The 20096-nt window shown below is 43.1% G+C and overlaps 1 protein-coding gene across 1 annotated transcript in view; it reads left to right on the top strand.

Annotated features, from left to right (window-relative positions):
- LOC308609763 (forkhead-associated domain-containing protein 1-like) overlaps window positions 1-20096 on the top strand; it is a 200206-nt gene that overhangs the window by 12282 nt on the left and 167828 nt on the right. Inside the window, exon 2 of the mRNA XM_081259060.1 lies at window positions 7830-8036. Within this exon, the coding sequence (XP_081115186.1) occupies window positions 7830-8036 (207 nt within the window). The remainder of the gene's footprint in view (window positions 1-7829; window positions 8037-20096) is intronic.

Genomic DNA, 20096 nt, shown 5'->3' on the forward strand with positions numbered 1-20096 from the left:
GAAGTGGACTTGCTGGATCATATGATAATTTTATTCTAAATTGTTTGAGAAGCTGCTCTACTGTTTTCCATATCAGCTGCACCATTTTACATTCTCAGCGGTACATAAGTGTTCCCCTACTCTACATCCTTGCCAACACTTGTTATTTTCTGTTGCTGTTTGTTTGTTTTTTTTTTTTTTTTTTTTTTTTTTTTGCGGTACGTGGGCTTCTCACTGTTGTGGCCTCTCTCGTTGCGGAGCACAGGCTCCAGACGCGCAGGCTCAGCAGCCATGGCTCACGGGCCCAGCCGCTCCGGGGCACGAACCCGTGTCCCCTGCATCGGCAGGCGGACTCTCAACCACTGCGCCACCAGGGAAGCCCTGTTTGTTTGTTTTTGATAGTAGCCATCCTAATGGGTATGAGGTGGTATCTCACTGTGGTTTTGATTTGAATTTCCCTAATGACTAGTAATGTTGAGCATCTTTTTATATGCTTGTTGGACATTTATATATCTTCTTTGGAGAAATGTCTATTCCAGTTCTTTGCCCATATTTGATCAGGTTATTTGGGGGTTCTTTTTTGTTGTTGTTGTTGAGTTATAGTTCTCTATATATTCTTCATATTGACCCTTTTTCAGATTTGTGATTTGCAACTATTTTCTCCCATTCTCTAGATGGCCTTTCACCCTGTTTATTGTGTCCTTTGATTCACAGAAGTTTTAATTTTTGATATAGTTGAATTTATCTATTTTTACTTTTGCTGCCTATGCTTTTGGTATCATATCCCAAAATGCGTTGCCAAATCCAATGTCATAAAGCTTTCCTCCTGTGCTTTCCTCTAAAAGTTTTATAGTTTTAGACTCTGTTTAAGTCTTTGATCCACTTTGAGTTAATTTTTATACATGGTGTAAGGTAAGAGTTCAACTTAATTCTTTTGCAGTCTTTCCCAGCATCATTTGTTGAAAATACTGTTCTCTCCCCATTGAATAATCTTGGCACCCTTGTCAAAAGTCATTTGACCATATATGCAAACTTTTATTTCTGTGCTCTCTATTCTATTCTATTGACCTATGTGCTGACCTTATGTCAGTATCACACTGTTTTGATTGCTGTACCTTTGTATGCAGTAAGTTTTGAAATCAGGAAGTGTGAGACCTCCAACTTTGCTTTTCTTTCTCAAGAGTATTTTGGCTATTTGGGGTCCACTGAGATTCCATATGAATTTTAGGATGGATTTTTCTATTTCTGCAAAAATTGCTGTTGGGATTTTGAATCTGTAGATCCTGCTGTGTAGTAATGACATCTTAACAATATTAAGTCTTCCAACCCACGAATACAGGGTGTCTTTCCATTTATTTGTGTCTTTAATTTCTTTCAGAAGCACTTTGTAGTTTTCAGTGTACACATCTTTTACCACCTTGGTTAAATTTATCCCAAAATATGTTATTCTTTTTGATGCTATTGTAAATGAAATTATTTTCTTAACTTCCTTTTCAGATTGTTCATTGTGAGCATATAGAAACACAACTGATGTTTGTGTGTTGATTTTGTGTCCTACGATTTTGCTAGTGAATGGTATTTTTTAGTTCTAAGAGGGTTGTGGTTTTTCATGGACTCTTTAGGATTTTGTACATGTAAGATCATGTTGCCTGTGAACAGAGATAATTTGACTCCTTCCTTTCGAATTTGGATGTCTTTATTTCTTTTTCTTGTATAATTGCTCTGGCTAGGACTTCCAGTACTTTGTTGAATAGAAGTGGCAAAAGCAGGTATCCTTATCTTATTCTTGAAATTAGAGGAAAAGCTTTCAGTCTTTCACCTTTGAGTATGCTGCTACCTGTGGGCCTTTCATGTTTGACCTTTATTATGTTGAGGTAATTTCCCTCTATTCCCTGTTTGTTGAGTGCTTTTATCATGAAAGAGCGTTGCATTTTGTCAAATGCTTTTTGTACGTCCATCGAGATGATCATTGTTTTCCTTCTTTCTGTTAATGTGATGTATTACGTGGATTAATTTTCATATGTTGAACCATCAGGTCTGCATTCCAAGAACAAATCCCACTTGGTCATAGTGTATGATCCTTTTACTGTGCTGTTGCATTCGGTTTCCTCCTGTTTGGTTGAGGACTGTGGTGTCGGTGTTCACAAGAGATACTGGTCTGTGGTTGTCCTGTCGTGTCCTTTTCTGGGTTTGGGATCAAGGTAATGCTGTCCTCTCACTTCAGCCTTTGAGTCTCAGCTTCTTCCTCTCTAAGGTGGAGATAACACTAAAGTCCCTGTTTAGGGCCGTCATGCAGATTAAATGGTAAAAATGCACACAAAATGCTTCAGCAGGGCCCAGTTCACAGGAAGCCCTCAAAATATGTTAGAGGAGGATAAGGATAATAATAAAAATAATAATGAATAAATAACAGTTCATCTCATAGTGGGACAGCTCAGTAGGCTGGGGCTTATAGACTCAGTCTGTATTAGCAGCAGGGCGTCTGTCCAGGAGCAGCATTTAGCAATTTTCCAGGTAAAGGGAGCGAGTGATATTATAGGGCCGAACTAGGAAGCTGTCTCCTGGCCTAACATGTGGTAGAGGCTCACCCAACTTTGTGGAGTCATTGAAAACTTCCTGCTTGCTTTGATGTCTTAATAATGGCCTGACAGTTTTTGAGGAACTGAACGCAGTGAAGCCTGGCAAGAGACAAACAAAATGTCACAGACAGAATTTCTCTCATTCATGGGTTATCAAGGGTTCAAAGGACACAAAGATCAATGGCAATGGTGATGAAGATGATGTGGGTGACATTTTCCAAAGAGCTAATGTGTTTTCATTTTTTTTAATACTTTATTTTTTTGAACAGTTTTAGGTTTACAGGAATTTTAGCAGAGAATACAGAGAGTTCCCATATATCCACCCCTCCAATACACACAGTTTCCCCTATTATTAACCTCATGCATTAGTGCAGTACATTCGTTACAACTGATGAACCAATATTGATATGCTATTATTAACTAAGTCCATAGTTTACATTAGGGTTCACTCTTTGCGTTGTACGTCCTTTCGTTTTGACAAATGTATAGTGACAAGTATCCACCATTACAGTATCATAAAAAATATTTTCACTGCCCTGAAATCCCCTGTGCCCCTCGTCTTCATCCTGAGCCCCAGAGCCCCTGTGCCCCTGGCAAGCACTGATCTTTTACTCTCCTTATAGTTTTACTTTTTCCAGAATTTCATACAGTTGGAATCATACGGTATGTAACCTTTTCAGACTAGGTTCTTTCACTAAGCAATATGCATTTAAGATTCCTCCATGTCTTTTTTGTTATTTGATAACTCGTTTATTTTTATCACTAGTATTTCATTGTATGGATGTACCACAATTTGTCTATCCATTTACCTTTTAAAGGACATCTTGGTTGCTTCCAGTTTTGGGCAGTTATGAATAAAGATGCTGTAAGCATGTATCCAAAATAAATGAGTCTTCATGGATATAGAGAACAGACTGTGGTTGCCAAGGGGGAGGGGGTTGAGGGAGAGATGGAGTGGGGGGTTGAGGTTAGCAGATGTGAGCTGTTACCTCCAGGATGGAGAAACAACAAGGTCCTACTGTAGAGCACAGGGAACTATATTCAATATCCTGTGATAAACCATAATGGAAAAGAATATTTTAAAAAGAATGTATATATATGTATAACTGAATCACTTTGCTGTACAGCAGAAATTAATACAACATTGTAAATCGACGACATTTCAATAAAATAAATAAATAAACAATATAAATGAGTCTTAAAAATCAACAATAAGAAACCAAACAACCCAACTTAAAAATGGGCAAAAGAGCTCAACAGACACCTCACCAAAGAAAATCTACAGATGTCAAATAAGCATATGAAAAGATGTTAAACATCATATATCATTAAGGAATTTCAAATAAACATGAAATATCTCTTCATTTATTTAGACTACTTTGATTTCTTTCATCAACATTTTGTAGTTTTCTTCATATACCTCTTCATATACCTAAGTATTTTGTTAGATTTATTCCTAAGTACTTCATTTTTTTTTTGGTGCTAATGTAAAAGGTGTTGTGTTTTTAATTTCATATTCCACTTGTTCATTGTTGGTATATAGGAAAGCAATTGACTTTTGTATATTAATCATGTATTCTGCCACCTGGGTACAATTGCTCATTAGTTCCAGGAGGGCTTTTTGTCGGTTCTTTGGGATTTTCTGCATAGACAATCATGCCATCTGCAAAATGGGCAAAAGATCTGAACAAACACCTCACCAAAGAAGATTTCTTTTTCCTTCCCAATCTATCTTTTATTCTCTTTTCTTGCCTTGTTGCATTAGCTAGGACATACAGTACAATGTTGAAAATGAGTGGTGAAAGGGGACATCTTCACCTTATTCCTGATCTTAATTGGAAAGTTTCTAGGTTCTCACCATTAAATATGACGTTAGCTTTAGGGTTTTTATAGATGTACTTTATCAGGTTGAGGAAGTTCCCCTCCATCCCTAATTTGCCAAGAGTTGTTGTGGTGGTTTGGTGGTTTGTTAGTTTATCATGGATGGTGTTTAATTTTGTCAAATGCTCTTTTTGCATCTACTGTTATGATAATGCGATTTCTCTTCTCTGCGCTGTTGATGTGATGGATTACATTAATTGATTTCCAAATGTTGAACCAGCCTTGCATACCTGGAATAAATCCCACTTGACTGTGGTGTAGAAGTCTTTTTATACATCACTGGATTCAATTTGCTAATATTTTGTTGAGGATTTTGCATCTATGTTCATGGGAGGTATTGGTCTGCAATTTTCCTGTTTTGCAATATCTTTATCTGGTTTTGCTATTAGAATAAGCTTGGCCTCACAGAATGAGGTGGGAAGTGTTCTCTCTTCTTCTATTTTCTGGAAGAGATTATTTAGAACTGATATCATTCTTTCCTTAATGTTTGATAGAATTGACCAGTGAACCCATCCAGGCCTGGTGCTTTCCATTTTGGAAGGTTATTCATTATTGATTCAAATTCTTTACTAGATATGAGTCTATTCAGAGTATTTATTTCTCCTTGTGTGAGTTTCAGTAGATTGTGTCTTTCAAGGAAATGGTCCACTTCATTAACTTATAAAATCTGTGGGCATAGAATTATTCATAATATTCCTTTATTATCCCTTCAGTGTCCATGAGATCAGTAGTGATGCCATCGCTTTCATTTCTGATTTGAGTAATTTGTATCTTCTCTCTTTTTTTCTTGGTTATCCTGCTAGAGGTTTGTCAATTTTATTGATCTTTACAAAAAAAAAAAAAAAACCAAACAGCTCTTTATTTTGCTGACTTTTCTCTATTGTTTTCCTGCTTTTTATTTCATTCATTGCTTCTTTTCTTGTGCTTGTGGTAGGCTTATATTGCTCTTCTTTCTCTAGTTTCATAAGGTGGAAGCTTAGATCTTTTCAAATGTATGCCTTCAATGCCATAAACTTCCCTCCAAGCACTGCTTTCACTGCATCTTGCAAATTTTCATAGGTTGTATTTTCATTTTCATTTAGCTCAAGATAAATTTTTATTTCCCATGAGACTCCCTCCTTGACCCATCTGTTATTTAGAGGTGTGTTGTTTAATCTCCAAATATTTGGGGATTTTCCAGCTGTCTTTCTGGTATTGGTTTCTAGCCTAATTCCATTGTGTTCTGAAAACGTACTTTGCATAATTTCTATCCTTTTACATTTGTTGAGGTATATTTTGTGGCCTGGAATGTGGTCTGCTTCATGAATGTTCCATGGGAGCTTGAGAAGGATGTGTGTTTTGTTGCTGTGGGATGAAGCTGTGTGGTTGCCAGTTAGATCCAGATGATGGTAGTGCTGTTCAGTTGAACTTCATTCTTCCTAATTTTCTGCCTGGTGGGTCTGCCCGTCACTGACAGAGGGCTGTTGAGGTCTCCAGCTACCATGATGGATTCATCTGCTTCTCCTTGCAGTTCTATCAGTTTTTGCCTTCCATACTTTGATGCTCTATTGTTGGGTACATACAATGAAGGACTGTTATGTCTGCTTGGAGAATCGACCCCTTTATCACTATGTATCGCCTCTCTTTATCCCTGATAACTTTCCTTCCTCTGAAGTTGGCTCTGCCTGAAATTAATAGAGCTACTCCTGCTTTCTTCTTGTGTTTCAGTATTTTAAGTGCCAAAGTGTTTGGTAGGAATTTGAAAAGTGGGTAAAGGCACAGTCATTTGAATCAGGCAAACCTGGGAACAAGCCAAGCGAGTCAAAGTGGCTGGCTGTGGGCACACTTAATCGTTCTATGCCTCAGTTTCCTCATCTAAGAAATGAGTAACTATCGGACCTACTGTACAGCACAGGGAACTATATTCAATATCTTGCAGTAACCTGTGATGGAAAAGAATCTGAAAAAGAATAGATATTATATATATGTATAACTGAATCACTTTGCTGTACACCTGAAACTAACACAACATTGTAAATCAACTAGACTTCAATAAAAAATAAATTTTTTTGAAATGAGGAAGTATCCCTTTGAATTATTGTGAAGATGAAACGGGATAATGCAGTAAAGCACAAATTTCCTGGCAGTTGTGTAATTACACATAATGTGTCATTAATATATTCTACTAATATATGCAGTTATATTATTATCTATTCATATACTATAAGCTATTATTAATATAAGCTATAGGTTATAATTATATTGTGGGACATTAGTATAGATTTCTAAGTCCAAGTACTCTCTATGAAAGTTGGGTGAGGCACTCTGAGAAGAGTGACTTAGAAAATAGTTGCAAAGTCTCAGGCTGGAGTGGATGGCTCATAGGCAGTGTCCTGAGAAGACAGAGGACTTCGCACGTGCCCTGCAGACCATAGTCCAGGGCGCCGGGGCCAGGGGGGGATGTGATATTTCCTCCTTGGTGCTGAGTTTTGCTCATTCTTCTTATTAAAGTGGTTACACAGGAGGTTTCTGACGCCACTGACAAATCACTGTCTGGGGTCTCTCTCTTTTGAGGGAAATGTGGTCACACCAGGGCCCCTATTGAAAAATAGATCATCTTTGGTTAGATAAATTCTGATTAGCTTTTAAGAAGCAACAGTAATAATTAAGCACATGGGAAAAACCTTCATTGTACACCAAGGCTTTTAAAAGGTAGTTATAAAACTATGTTTTGTGGTGTGAGCTCAATTGTGTTTAAACTTTTTAAAAAGATTGTAAGCATAGAGAAAAGACTGGAAGGATGTGAACCACCGTGTTCTCGGTGCCTGCCTCTGGGGGATGGGAGTCTAAGTGATTTTATGTCTTCTTTGTGTTTTTCTCTAGTTCTCATTTTCTGCATTATTACAAAAAACATGTTATTTTAAAAATGAATAGAACAAACAACAATTATTACAAAACCTCCCCTTAACTTTAACACTTGCAGTAAATGGACAGTTGTCACTTGCCAACTGACCTTTCTGGTTTGTGTTGGGCCATTTCTGCTGTCTTGCCACTCGGGACAACCAAAAGGATACTGGCATGGGATCAGAGAACTATCAAGTGGCCATTCCTGGCCAATTCCCCCCGAGTTCCCTCTTGCCTCTGTGTTGCCTGACGCCCTACCCCAAAACTGGGCATCTATTCTGGGTCTGCTGTCAGGGTCTGGTGACCCTCCACTCACTAGCTGTGTGGCCTTAGGCAAGTCACTTAACCTCTCTGACCCTCAGCATCCTCCTCTTAAAATGAGGATTGCAGTGACTGTCCAGCCAGATGAAGTGGTTAGCACATTGGGGCCCCCAGTGTCAGTGGCACTAGTTATTCCTTGTTATTCCTGTTATTGCTGGCTCTGACTGTCCCCCTTCTGCATTTCAGTCTGCAGACGTCGACAACCATCACGCACTCATTGAATATAATGAGGCCGAAAGCAGCTTTGTTCTCCACGACTTCAATTCCTGCAACGGCACGTTCGTCAATGAGTGCCACATTCAGAACGTGGCTGTGAAGCTCCTACCCGGAGACATCCTGAGGTTTGGGTCCAGAGGGCTGACCTACGAACTGGTCATCGAAAACCCAGCCTCGGTGAGTCCAGGCCCCTGCGGGGGTGGGGTGGGGTGGGGTGCAGAGGTGCCGTGTTGTGTCACCTTCTGTGCAGCCTAGGGCTCGGGTACGGCCACAGGTGGAGTTCGTCTGGAGCGCGTCACTCTTCCTTTCGCGATTCTGCGAAGTTCAGCCCCATCGCGTGGGTGCCCGGGGAGAGCGAGTCCTTGCGCCCTCTCCTGGGCATTTCTTGGAATTACATGCAAGGGTTGCCTAGCGACCAGCCCGGAGCGAGAGCGTTTTCCTGAAAAGTGAAGCTTGGCGAGGGGAGGTGGAAAGCAAGTGTGTGCTTTTGAAGATGCAGAGATGGATGCTTCCTTTTTAGGCAGATCAGTGCTCTGCAACTTCCTAGCTTTGTGACCTCGGCCAGGCTTCTCTGTATGCGTGGGTCTGGGTCTTCTCAGCGGTGCAGGGCGTTGAGAGAGTATCTATGTATAAAAAGTCAAAGTCTCTGGCCAGAGTAGACGCTCAAGGCCTGCCAGCTGTTATCACACCGGATCAGAAATGTTCCCGGGATCAGGACCTAAAGTATGGCCCCAGGTTAAGCGGAACGTAACCCAAAATTCGCCCAGCAAAGCTCAGTGACAAGAAGTATCTAGTTCAGTAGGGAGGCAGGATGGGGGCTGGTTAGCAACACAGTCCTGGGTCAGAACGCCAGCTCTGCCACTGGCCTACTCGGTGCGCTCTTGCACAAACCATTGGACCCCTCGGAACCTCGGTTTCCTCATCTACAAAATGGGGCCAACGACAGCAATGACCTTGCAGGCTTATCTCGAGGGCTAAATGAGATGGTTATCATTGTAAAGCTCCCAGAATAATGCCCATTCGTGGTGAGCACACTATTAATACCTGTCGTGTGTGTCCCAGAGAGACGGCGTGTTAACCTCACTCCCCAGCACCAAGAACCCTGCATGGACTGAGACCTCCGAGGCTTAAAGTCCTTTCTGGGACGAGGCTGGGTATAAATAAATAAAGTTTAGAGAATCTAGACAGAATCCTGGGGTGTGGGTCCACTAGGCAGCCTTAAATACTCACTCAGAGAAGATGAGCACCGTCCCTCAGGCTGCAGGGCCCGTGACACTGCATCCACCACGTTTGGCTTTGAAAACCTGGGACAATTTTCTCCTGCTGCTTCTCAGCCCCCTTTTCCTCCTTGGACCAACATTAAAGTGTGCTCACTTGTGGGATGCACTGGGATCCACTGGCCGCCCTGAGGAGGGGCTCCTGACATAGAAGGTGTTGACCTGATCAGGGGTTCTCAACATGGGTTCTAAGGATCCCCCTCGTCCGAAGCACGTGGGGAGCAGACCAACAGTGCAGATCTGGGCTTCACCCCAGGCCTGAGGACTCATACTTAGGATTCCCAGATGAAATACAGGACACCCAGTTAAATCTGAATTTCAGATAAGCAACAAATAATTTTTATGTACAGGTGTGGCTCAACTATTGCAAGGAACCATTTATGCTAAAAAATTATTTGGTGTTTATCTGAAATTCAGATTTAACGGACACCCTATAGTTTATTATATATTGATTTATTCACTTCTTTATTTATGCGAAATCTGGCAACCATACACATCCTCCCTGGGAGTAGGGCCTGGGAATATGCATTCTCACAAGCTCCCTGATGATTCTGATGCACCGCCAATAGGAGGGAAACCGAAATTTAGAATCATTTGTATGGAACACTTACAGAATTTTTTAGGGATCAAAGAAAAGGGGATTTCACACTCCCAAGCCTGAAAATCCAAGTTCATGAAGTTTGATTCAATGTGCCCCAACATGTCTGATTCCAAGAATTTTTCAGGAATGTTCAGTCAAATTACAGGTTCCCAGGCCCCCTCCCTGGGAAATTCTGACGTTGTGGCTTGCCCGTGGGGAGAAGAAGAGGGGGAGCAGCAAACAATATCTGCATTTTTTTCTTCTTTTTTCCTACAAAGATATTTATTGAAATATTATTTATAGGGGCATAAAATTTGAAACCTAAATTTCCATCCAAAGGGGGCATTGTTTAATAAATTATATTGTTTAATATATTCTAAGGAGTTTAATATATTCTAAGGAGTTCGTTATATATGGAATACTCTTCTGCCTTTTTAAAACACAGCTTTATTAAGATATAATTGACATGCAATAAACAGCACATGTTTAAAGTCTGTAAGTGGATGGGCTTTGACATATGGGTACACCTGTGAAACCATAGCCACAATCAAGACAGTGAACAGCTCCTTCATCCTCCAAAGTTTCCTCCCCATCACAGCATGTGTTTGTTTGCTTGCTTGCTCTTAACAGCTTCACTGAAGTACAATTTACATAACAGAAACTTCACCCATTTGAAGTGTCCAATTCAATCAATTTGAATATATTGATGGAGTTGTGCAGCCATCACCACAACCTGCTCTCAGAACATTTTCCTCCATTTCTATCACCCCAAACCTCGGAGAAACCTTGGAGGTATTTCATTTTGGGGTTTGTTTTTAACTTTTAATTTTCAAAATTATGGTAAAATACACATAAAATTTACCATCTTAACCATGTTTCAGTGTACAGTTCACAGTGGCATTAAATCTATTCACACTGTTGTGCAGCCATCACCCCCATCCATCTTCAGAACTTTGTTCATCTTCCCAAACTGAAACTCTATGCCCATCACATCAAACCCCCTGCTTCCTTCCTCCCCTCCCACCATGCTTTCTGTGTCTGTGAATTGGACTATTCTAGGTTCCTCATATAAATGGTATCTTACATTGTTTGTCCTTTTGTGACCATCTTATTTCACTTAGTATGATATCCTCATGGTTCATTCCAGTTGAATATTTCATTGTATGGATTCACCACATTTTGTTTACCTGTTCATCCATCCATGGCCACTTGGGTTGCTTCCACCTTTTGGCCATTTTGAGTAAGTTTGTTATGCACACGGGTGTACATCTATGGAATGGGGACTTTATTTTACAAGGTGCTTCTTATATAATTGTGGGAAAAAGTGATGACGACCTCTAACCTTGAGTAGATAAGACGGAAGAAGATGCTTTGTAAGAAGAGAAACCAGGAGAGCAGCAGGAGGAATCACTGACGTGAACAGCACTGTGCTAAGCAATTCACCTGCTCTCCCTTATTTCACGCTCATAGCAACCTATGAGATGGGTTCTCCCATGATCCCCATTTTACAGAAAAGGAATCTGAAACTCAGAGAGGTTAAGTAATTTCCCCAGGGCCACACAGCTAGTCAGTGCAAATTAAACACTATCCCCACTTGCGGAAAAAGGAGGGGAGAAAACCATTTAGTCTGATGCTAGCTGGAGCAGTAGCCTTGACTGGTTTTCACACCGAGGAAAGCATACTCTCACGGTCACTCGAATATACACGGATTTTTTCAATTCTTATTCCTACACGCACTTGCACCTTGCTTCATTCCTCGGTTGACTGCAGGCAGCTGCACAAGTGTTCCCCTGGCCTGTGCCCAGGGCACTTTGCAGGACTCTCCACAGCCCCATCTTCTCAAAAGTGCTCTCTGCCGGGGCGTCGCCAGCTTGAGAAGCTTCCATCCATGACGCTCATATTCATGGAGGGGTCCTTTGCAGCGTCTGTGTGAGGGCGGCCTGTGGACTGACTGACACCTTCCTACAAATTCCACTTCCTGATGACCCCAAGCTGCTGGCTATTTAAAAGAAGAGAAAGGAAGAGGGGAAAAGGGAGAGGTATTGAAGAGCATCTCTCATCAAATATTTTGAAGCCCAGTTTTTCTAAAAAATTCGTGGCCGTCTTGCTTCCGGCCTATTCTTGTTTCCAATTGATTTTGGGGTCCGTGGTGAGGGCGCTGTGTTTCCTCCTTGGATGGAGTTTCCACGGAGGACTGCCCTGATATCATACAGATTCAGTATGATGAGAACTGTTCTTCTCCCGACAAAGAGTTCCCAAATGAAAGCATTTATTTCAGGCTTTGTGGTGACCCTAACCAGTAGAGGAGGGTGTGACGGCATTTTATTGGGGGAGGCGGGGGAGGTGCGGGCGGTTAGGAATCCAGATGTGTTTGCAGATGTCTCAGTGGTTAGAGCACGTGCCCTGAGGTCAGGCTGACTCCAGCGCCGTCCCAGCCCTGCTCTTGACCGGCTTTTATACTGGACGTGCCCAAATCATCTACCTCTCAGGGCCTCGGTCCCCACTCCTGTAACAATAGTTCCTACCACCTTGAGTGACTGTGGAATTAAGTGGGCAAAGTGCGTAAATTGCTTAGTCCAGCGTCTGGCACCTAATAAGCACATGATAACCCTCAGCTTTAGAGTCAAGCAAACCAGCATGGAGCAGCCAAGATGCCTCCTTTGTAAGTGTCCTTATGGACAGGGAAACCTCCCAAGACCTGCCCCCGCTAGCAGATAAATACATTTGCAGATAAATTACCCATAGAATAACATACAAGATGGAAAAATATAAAGAAAAACTCTTGTTTGACAAAGTGCATTGGCAGCCAGGTTGTGCCCAGGACCATCCTTTTTTTTTTTTTTTGTGGTCGCGGGCCTCTCACTGTTGTGGCCTCTCCCGTTGCAGAGCACAGGCTCCGGACGTGCAGGCTCAGCGGCCATGGCTCACAGGCCCAGCCGCTCCGCGGCATGTGGGATCTTCCCGGACCGGGGCCCAAACCCGTGTCCCCTGCATCGGCAGGTGGACTCTCAACCACTGCACTACCAGGGAAGCCCCCAGGACCATACTGTGTAAATTATAGCTCTCTCATCAAAGTATTACCTAGGGCTGCCATGTTGCACAACTCCAGGGTCACCATTCACAACGTAGTCCATGTGGATGGCGCCCACTGAAGTTGTGCAGGACATAACCCGCAGGGCCATCTGCAATGCCCTGAAGCAACCGTTGATTAATCCCATAGAGTCTTGGCACCAGGCGTGGGAAATTGAAGTCCCAGAGTCAGGTGTGCTGCCGTGTTGTGTGTTTTGTTGGTTGTTGCCTTTACTCGTGCTTTCTGAGCTCTGGGAAAGGAGGTGTGGAAACAAGTTGTGCTAGTCACAGTGGCGCCGTTCTTACAAGGCAGCTGAGTAAGGAAACCCACGTCACCCATATGTATCAATCATGTCTCTCTCTGTTCTGAAATACGGCAAAACAGATGGAAATGGCCACAATGAAAAAGGAAGCCAGGGGCCACAAATGACGTGCCAAGTTGTTCCATGAGGGGTTGACAGCTCCTTGTCGGCAGCCCCCATCCCCATGACAGCCTGTGTCTGGCCTTCCCTGTAGCCTGCTCTGCCCTGTTCCCAGTCCAGCCAGGCTCTCCCACTTGGCTCCTGGATACTGTCTTCTGTCCCTGCAATGTCATGACGTTCTGTCTTGTGAGAAGCGCGCCCTCTGTCGGCCAATATTCCTTGCTGCTTTAATGGGGAAGCTCTGCAGAACACAATCCAGAAAGCAAGGGCTTTGGAGTTGGATGGACCCAAGTTGAAATGCCAGCTTCAACTGAATTTACCTTTCTGAGCTTCAATTTCCAATTTCTGCCAAGGAGCTACTCATTAATCCCAGGTCCCCTTTCCCCCTTCAGTTGTTTTTATAGAGGTCCCTGGGACCACCCCTATCATGGCATAAACTGAGGCTCAGAGAGTTTCAGCGACTTCCCCAAGGTTAGGCATCAGTCCTATAGATCCAGAGCCAGGATTAAAAGCCAGCTCTCCTGAGTCTTTTGGAGGCTTTTCCTACTAGCACGAAGCATCGTGGGGCCGTGAGAGCCCAGGCAGGTCCTTCACTGCCCAGCGGTTAAGGAAGGTCTTGCAATTCGCAGTCCAACCTGTAATTTCACACGCTGACAGGGGATGATTCATTATGTGGGTAAAAACGAAAGCCACTGATAATAGAAGAAAATGCATTTTCAGTTACCTGGCTTCCTTGCTTGTTTGGCTCCACTAACTTATTTTTAGGCTGCACTAACGCCGGATCTTACTTCCTCAACCGGGGATCAAACCTGCACCACCTGCATTGGAAGCGTGGAGTCTTAACCACTGGACGGCCAGGGAAGTCCTTGGCTCCACTAACTGTTTTTTCTTTAATTATGTTATTTATTTTGTTTATTTATTTTTGGCTGCGTTGGGTCTTCGTTGATGCACGCGGGCTTTCTCTAGTTGCGGCGAGCGGGGGCTACCCTTCGTTGCAGTGCGCGGGTTTCTCATTGCGGTCGCTTCTCTTGTTGCGGAGCATGGGCTCTAGGTGCGTGGGCTTCAGTAGTTGTGTCACGCGGGCTCAGTAGTTGTGGCTCGCGGGCTCTAGAGCACAGGCTCAGTAGTTGTGGCCCATGGGCTTAGTTGCTCCGCGGCATGTGGGATCTTCCTGGACCAGGGCTCGAATCCCTGTCCCCTGCATTGGCAGGCGGATTCTTAACCACTGCACCCCCAGGGAAGTCCACCCACTAACTCTCTACCAGGGATATTGCTGCCGTTCCTGGACAAATTCAGTTGCGCCCTTTCTTCTCCTTTTTTGACGATGGTGATCACACCTGGTGGCTAATGTTTTATGCTCATTTATTATGGACCAGGACGTGTTCACAGCATTTCAGGTGCACTATCTCACCCACTTCTCACAGACTAAGAAATGGCTGTTGGTATCCCTGTGTCTTACAGACAAGGCACAGAAATGACACACTCGTCAGGGTCCCAGAGACGGAGCAGAGCCGGGAGCCGGACCAGAGTCTGTGTGACGCCGGATCCCAAGGTCTTAACCTGAGGTCGGCACGTTATGGCCCAGGGCCAAGTGCGGTCCATCGCCTGTTTCTGTAAAGTTTCCTGGGAACACAGCCATCCCATTCATTTCAGTATTGCCTGTGTTGTCGGCTACAATGGCAGAGTAAGCTGGGCAGATCCTATGGCCCACAGGGCTGGAAATGCTTACTGTCTGGCTCTACAGAAAACGTTGACCAGCCTCTGCCTGTAACACTATGCAGTCCTGCCTCTTTCATTTGACTTGGTTTCTAAAAGAAGAACTTAAAATAGAGGGGGGAGCTGGGGAGAAAGAACTCACTCAGATTGAGCCTTACTGTGTGCCAGGAAATGTGCTGGTTAATTGCTTAAGTTTACTGAGGAATAAGAAAAAACAGACAAGCTGGAAAACTAAATTTTGAACAGGCTTTTCAATACCTCTTTAAAAAAGAGCTGGAAATATGTGGTTCTAAATATACATACACATATATATGCATTTGCAAATATAGTAATAATATAATTACATTGACATGGATCTGATAAATGTACTAGACATTAACATATTATATATACAACAGATGCATATTATAAATTTTACCTGTTTCTTCAACTGGAAAGTTTTCTTTTAAAACTGTGGACTGTTGGGAATTCCCTGGTGGTCCAGTGGTTAGGACTCAGTGCTCTCAGTGCTCTCACTGCTGAGGGCCTGGATTCAATTCCCGGTCAGGTAACTAAGATCCCACAAGTGCACGGCGAGGCCAAAAAACGAAATAAATGAAACTATGGAATGTCTTCCCTGAGTCACTTTTGAAGCAGAAATTTGGGGTTTGTAGTCTGAAGCCTGCTGTAGCTAGAGAACTATTTATCTATCAAAGTTTCTCTAAGCAGCGTTTTACTACTTGTCTTATGACTGATTCCTTGATCTTAAATCATTCTTCTCTGGAGATGCTGCTTTACTTTTATAAGTTGAAAGGTAAACTTGGTGCATGATGACAGTCTGGTGGGTTTTATTTGAGCATGTCATAACCTTTAAAACAACTTTCACTCTGAGTACATAGTGATGCTTATGCTAAAGTCTCAGTAAGCATACTGTCCAGGAAATTTGATTGTTTGCAAGTGTCAGAAAACCAACTAAAACTAGCCTAAGCAAAAAAAAAAAAAAAAAAAAGCTCATGGAACTGAAAAGGCCAAAAGCTGCAGCTTAGGCCCAGCTGGATCCAGGCGCCCAAATCATGGTCAGGAATCTGACTCTTTCTTCCCTGTTAGCTTCCCAATCTCAGACAGACTCTTGCCTCACCTGTAGGAAAGTGGCCACCAGCAGCCCCAGCACCCTACAAAGTAGCAGTTCCAGGGAAAGAGCCAGCATCTTCATTGACAGTGGCTTGGATCACGTGGCTTCCCCTGAACCAATCACTGAGGCCAGGGGCAAGGAATGCTCTGATTGGCCAGGCCTGGGTTATGGTCTCACCCCTGGGGTGGAAGGGTCAGAATTCTATGGACTCAGGATTGTCAGGGAAAGGGTGTCTTCCCTGCAAAAAAATTAAGGTGCCCATCCAGAAGATGGAAGAAATGGATGCGGGGGAGGCAAAAACAAAGAAGATGTCCATGACATTAGGAAGCATTCCTATTGCCTAAGTGGAGCCTTCCGAACGGGATTTGCCACTAGGGATCTGGGGGGAGGAAAATGATGAATAATCCACTTTTCCATTGGAAAAGTCCCAGGCCAGTCTCCAAGGAAGCAGAGTTGCTCATTTCTCTCCTGTGGTGAACTGGTGTGATGAGAAGCTCAGAGTCTGGGCCTTAGTTGTCCATCCCCAAGAAGGGTGGTGTTTCCACGTTCCTGGGACCTCTGAATAGGGCCCGTTTTTGAGGAGGATGTGGCTTTACTGTACCGGGGGTTGAGAAGCCGGCAACTGAGTGAATGACCAGAGAGTATGGTGCCCTTCAGAACAAAGCCTCTTTCTGGTCAAGCTTTGTCATCTCCTACCTGACCTTGTAGGATTTCCTCTACCCTGTGCTCTTACAGGTCCCGTGGGGACTTACTTATGTGATGAGAACTCCTGAGGCTGGGTGTTTTATATCAAAGGCGATTTCCCGAGACCAGTGAAGTGGAGGGCACAGGGCAGCAGACAGCCTCAGGCTCGGCCTCTGCAGCAGAAACTCACACAAAAGGACCCCTGAGGCTGTGTTGTCACCAGATGTCTACAGGCGATGCAGATGACATCGGGGGAGGTGGAGACGGGATCGCGGGCTGAACCCTTAGCATCCTGCTGAGACAGAACCCAGACTCGGTCAGGAACCAGGCCGCGTCCTGCTTCCTCTGGCAGACCACACCCTTTGTTACCAAATCAGAACCACGTTGCTCCTTCTCTGAACTTAGTTGATGATCATTCATTCATTCATTCATTCCGTCTCTCTATCTGGCAAGACCGAATTGAAGCAGGCCAAGTCTAGGGGTAGCAAAAGCTATTTGCAAAAATTCGGCTGTTTTCTCATTAGATTCTATTTCCCATTTTATGGACTGACCAGGAAGCTGATTAGAACTTGAAAGGAAAGGAAAAACCGTAAGATTGAAGATTTACAAGAAAATGGGAAAATTAGATGGGCCAGATCTCCTTGAACACAGCTGGGAAAACCCCAAACGAATGGCTTTTCTGAACAGCTCAAAGGGACTTAATTCTTTTAAGTTCCAAAACCTAAAAATAATGTATAACTTGGCGGTTCTGTGTTCTAAATGTATAACCCTGATTTCTCACACTGAAGCCCCGTACATGATTTACCCTTTTCTTGGGGACATAGAATTATTACCCGTCTCTGAGTTACGGTGACACCCCGGTAGCTGTTGAGATAAAGGCCATTTGTCCTGGCACCAAGTAGCACCCTCTCCTGGCTTCTGAGATCTACTGGCCATGTTTTCTAGTCTCCATTCTGTCTTTCCAGGTCCATGGCTCCTCCATGCTGCGGTCAGTGTCCCTGCTCGCCACCATCACCCCTACCCCCCAGGCCCTTCCAGACCATGGGAATTAAGCTCCACATCTATGTATGTTAAATTCTTCTGTAAGGAAGCCGGTCTCTTCTCCCTCCTTTATGTATTTACTCACTAATGTATCTATGTCAGTATGGATCCATGTATACTGATTTTACACTTTGAATTATAATCCAATACTCATTAACTTGTTCATCGCTCAAATTCTTCCAGCCTTGGCCACTGGGAGCTCTTTCAGATTGCTTGCTGTGTCCTTGAGCATCTCCCCACCTTTTCGTTTTGGGCACTTGCTTACTCTCTGCTGTTACAAGATGCACCAGGCTTAGCATGTGTTTTCCCCATCCCAGCCCCAGAATCAAAGTGCTTTTTATTTACACTCCATTTGCCAACTGTTCAGCTCAGTCAGCGAACACCTACCATGAGTAGCAGGCACTCTGCTGGGTGCCAGCACAGCCAGCAATTGGCTGGTAAATATTTAATGACCAGCTCTCTGGGAAAAGTAAAGTACATGGATGCATAGCATAAGGTTTACTGATATAAAGAATGTGTAGCACAGTCTTTCCATGTAACAAGATATACAGTACTCTTTCTTGTAAATTCTATATAGCCAGCTGAGTCTCACAGAATGCTTTCATTGACTTTAGGTGAACTCTTGTATCCATAGCCAATTTCTCATTGCAGTTGACGAATGAGAGAGTTCCCAACCTGAGCACTGGTGGGTATTTTTGGATTTTTGGATTTATGAATAATACAAGTGAAAAAAGAAAGACGTTAGAACTTCACATGTTCATCAGTGACATGAGTGACTTTGTTGCTGCATCAGATAATAATTTTTAAATACTGGAAGAACGTTTCCCCAATTTTTTGCTCTATTCATAACATAACGGCTAAGACACAACATGCTTTTGTATAATCTGCATTGTTAACATTTTCTCCATTACCGTCTTAAGTCTAGGCAATCAACAAAACAAACAAACAAACAAAATCAAGCTCTACATGAACCACCATTATTAAACCTATTTATAAAACTTTTTAAAAACCAAGCCCTCATTTATAACATTTCCTGATTTCTATGGTGTAATACGCCCTCCACGGTCAATTTCCAGCTCCCAGTGACACATCCCTGAATACAGAGAAGGAAAGAGAGGTGTGGTAACGCATTACTATGTAACATTTCCAACAGAAACATATAGTAGAGTGAAATAACCTCAAGAGCATAGGTAATAATAAAATAGAGTAAAATAATTAGGAAGGGGTGACTTTTAAGTTTGTATACCAATTGTTTCTGATATAATTTAATTGTAAATTTATGTAAGTTAATTCTTATTAATGGCTGTGTTTCTCAACCAGTTGGCAAAATTCCTGGACATTTAACAATCAGTTCTCGTGGGCGGGTACCAGCTGGCCCCAGCACTCCTCTGGTACAGCAGTGAACATACCACAGGTCTTCCCGGATGGAGTCTGGGGTCCTCTGAGCTGCTTCCAGGGCGTGGCATGTACCAGAAAGAATAACACTTCCATAAGACAGTTGTCAGTGTTCCTAGAAAATCCCATTTCTAAGTAGCCCATGCGATGTCTTGTGTTTTTTCACACCATCTAATGTTCATTTCCTTTTTTTAACTTGGAAAATATCCTATCATTCACTAACCAATCGTCTAAGATCCGTTTGTGAGTATGGAAAACAGGTAATAAATCATGACTTCGAGTAACCTAGAAGTCCTAAGAGCACAGGTATTGGAGTCAAATTGTGTCACCACTTCCTGGCCGTGAGACGTTGGGCAAGTCATTTAACCTCTCTGAGCTTCAGTTTCTTAATCCACACAATGAGGGGTAAAATGCCTCCTGCAAGATTATTCTGGAGATCAGATGAGACCACATGCATTAAGTGCCCAGCACAGTCTGTGGCACATCTGTGGCTTCTCTACACAGTGGCTCATAGTCGTTGTATTGTCCACAATTACTTACAAATGGCAGAGCACATAACAAGCTCTCCAAGGGCAAGGTCTAAGTTTCCACCTTCTCTGCAGGCTCCAGGGCTTCCTGGCAGAATTCATGTGTACTGTAGGCACTCGATGTGCAAACTACTTCGAACTTTTTTTAGGGTGTCCCATTCAACTTACACTCTTTTCAGGGTTAGAAGCAGATATTGGGGAAATAACACAAAGAACAAATAGATAATCTGAAAAAAAATGGATAGTGATTTCTTGAGTAAATCATTGACCTGTGTTTATTAAAGCTAATATAAATTCAGCCGTGGATGTGGTCATGGTTAATCCAGGTGGTTGACAACCTCCTTTTTTTTTTTTTTTCGGTACACGGGCCTCTCACTGTTGTGGCCTCTCCTGTTGCGGAGCACAGGCTCCAGAC

Source organism: Mesoplodon bidens (assembly GCF_964165515.1).
Source record: "Mesoplodon bidens genome assembly, contig: HAP1_SCAFFOLD_146, whole genome shotgun sequence".
Taxonomy (NCBI): Eukaryota; Metazoa; Chordata; class Mammalia; order Artiodactyla; family Ziphiidae; genus Mesoplodon; species Mesoplodon bidens.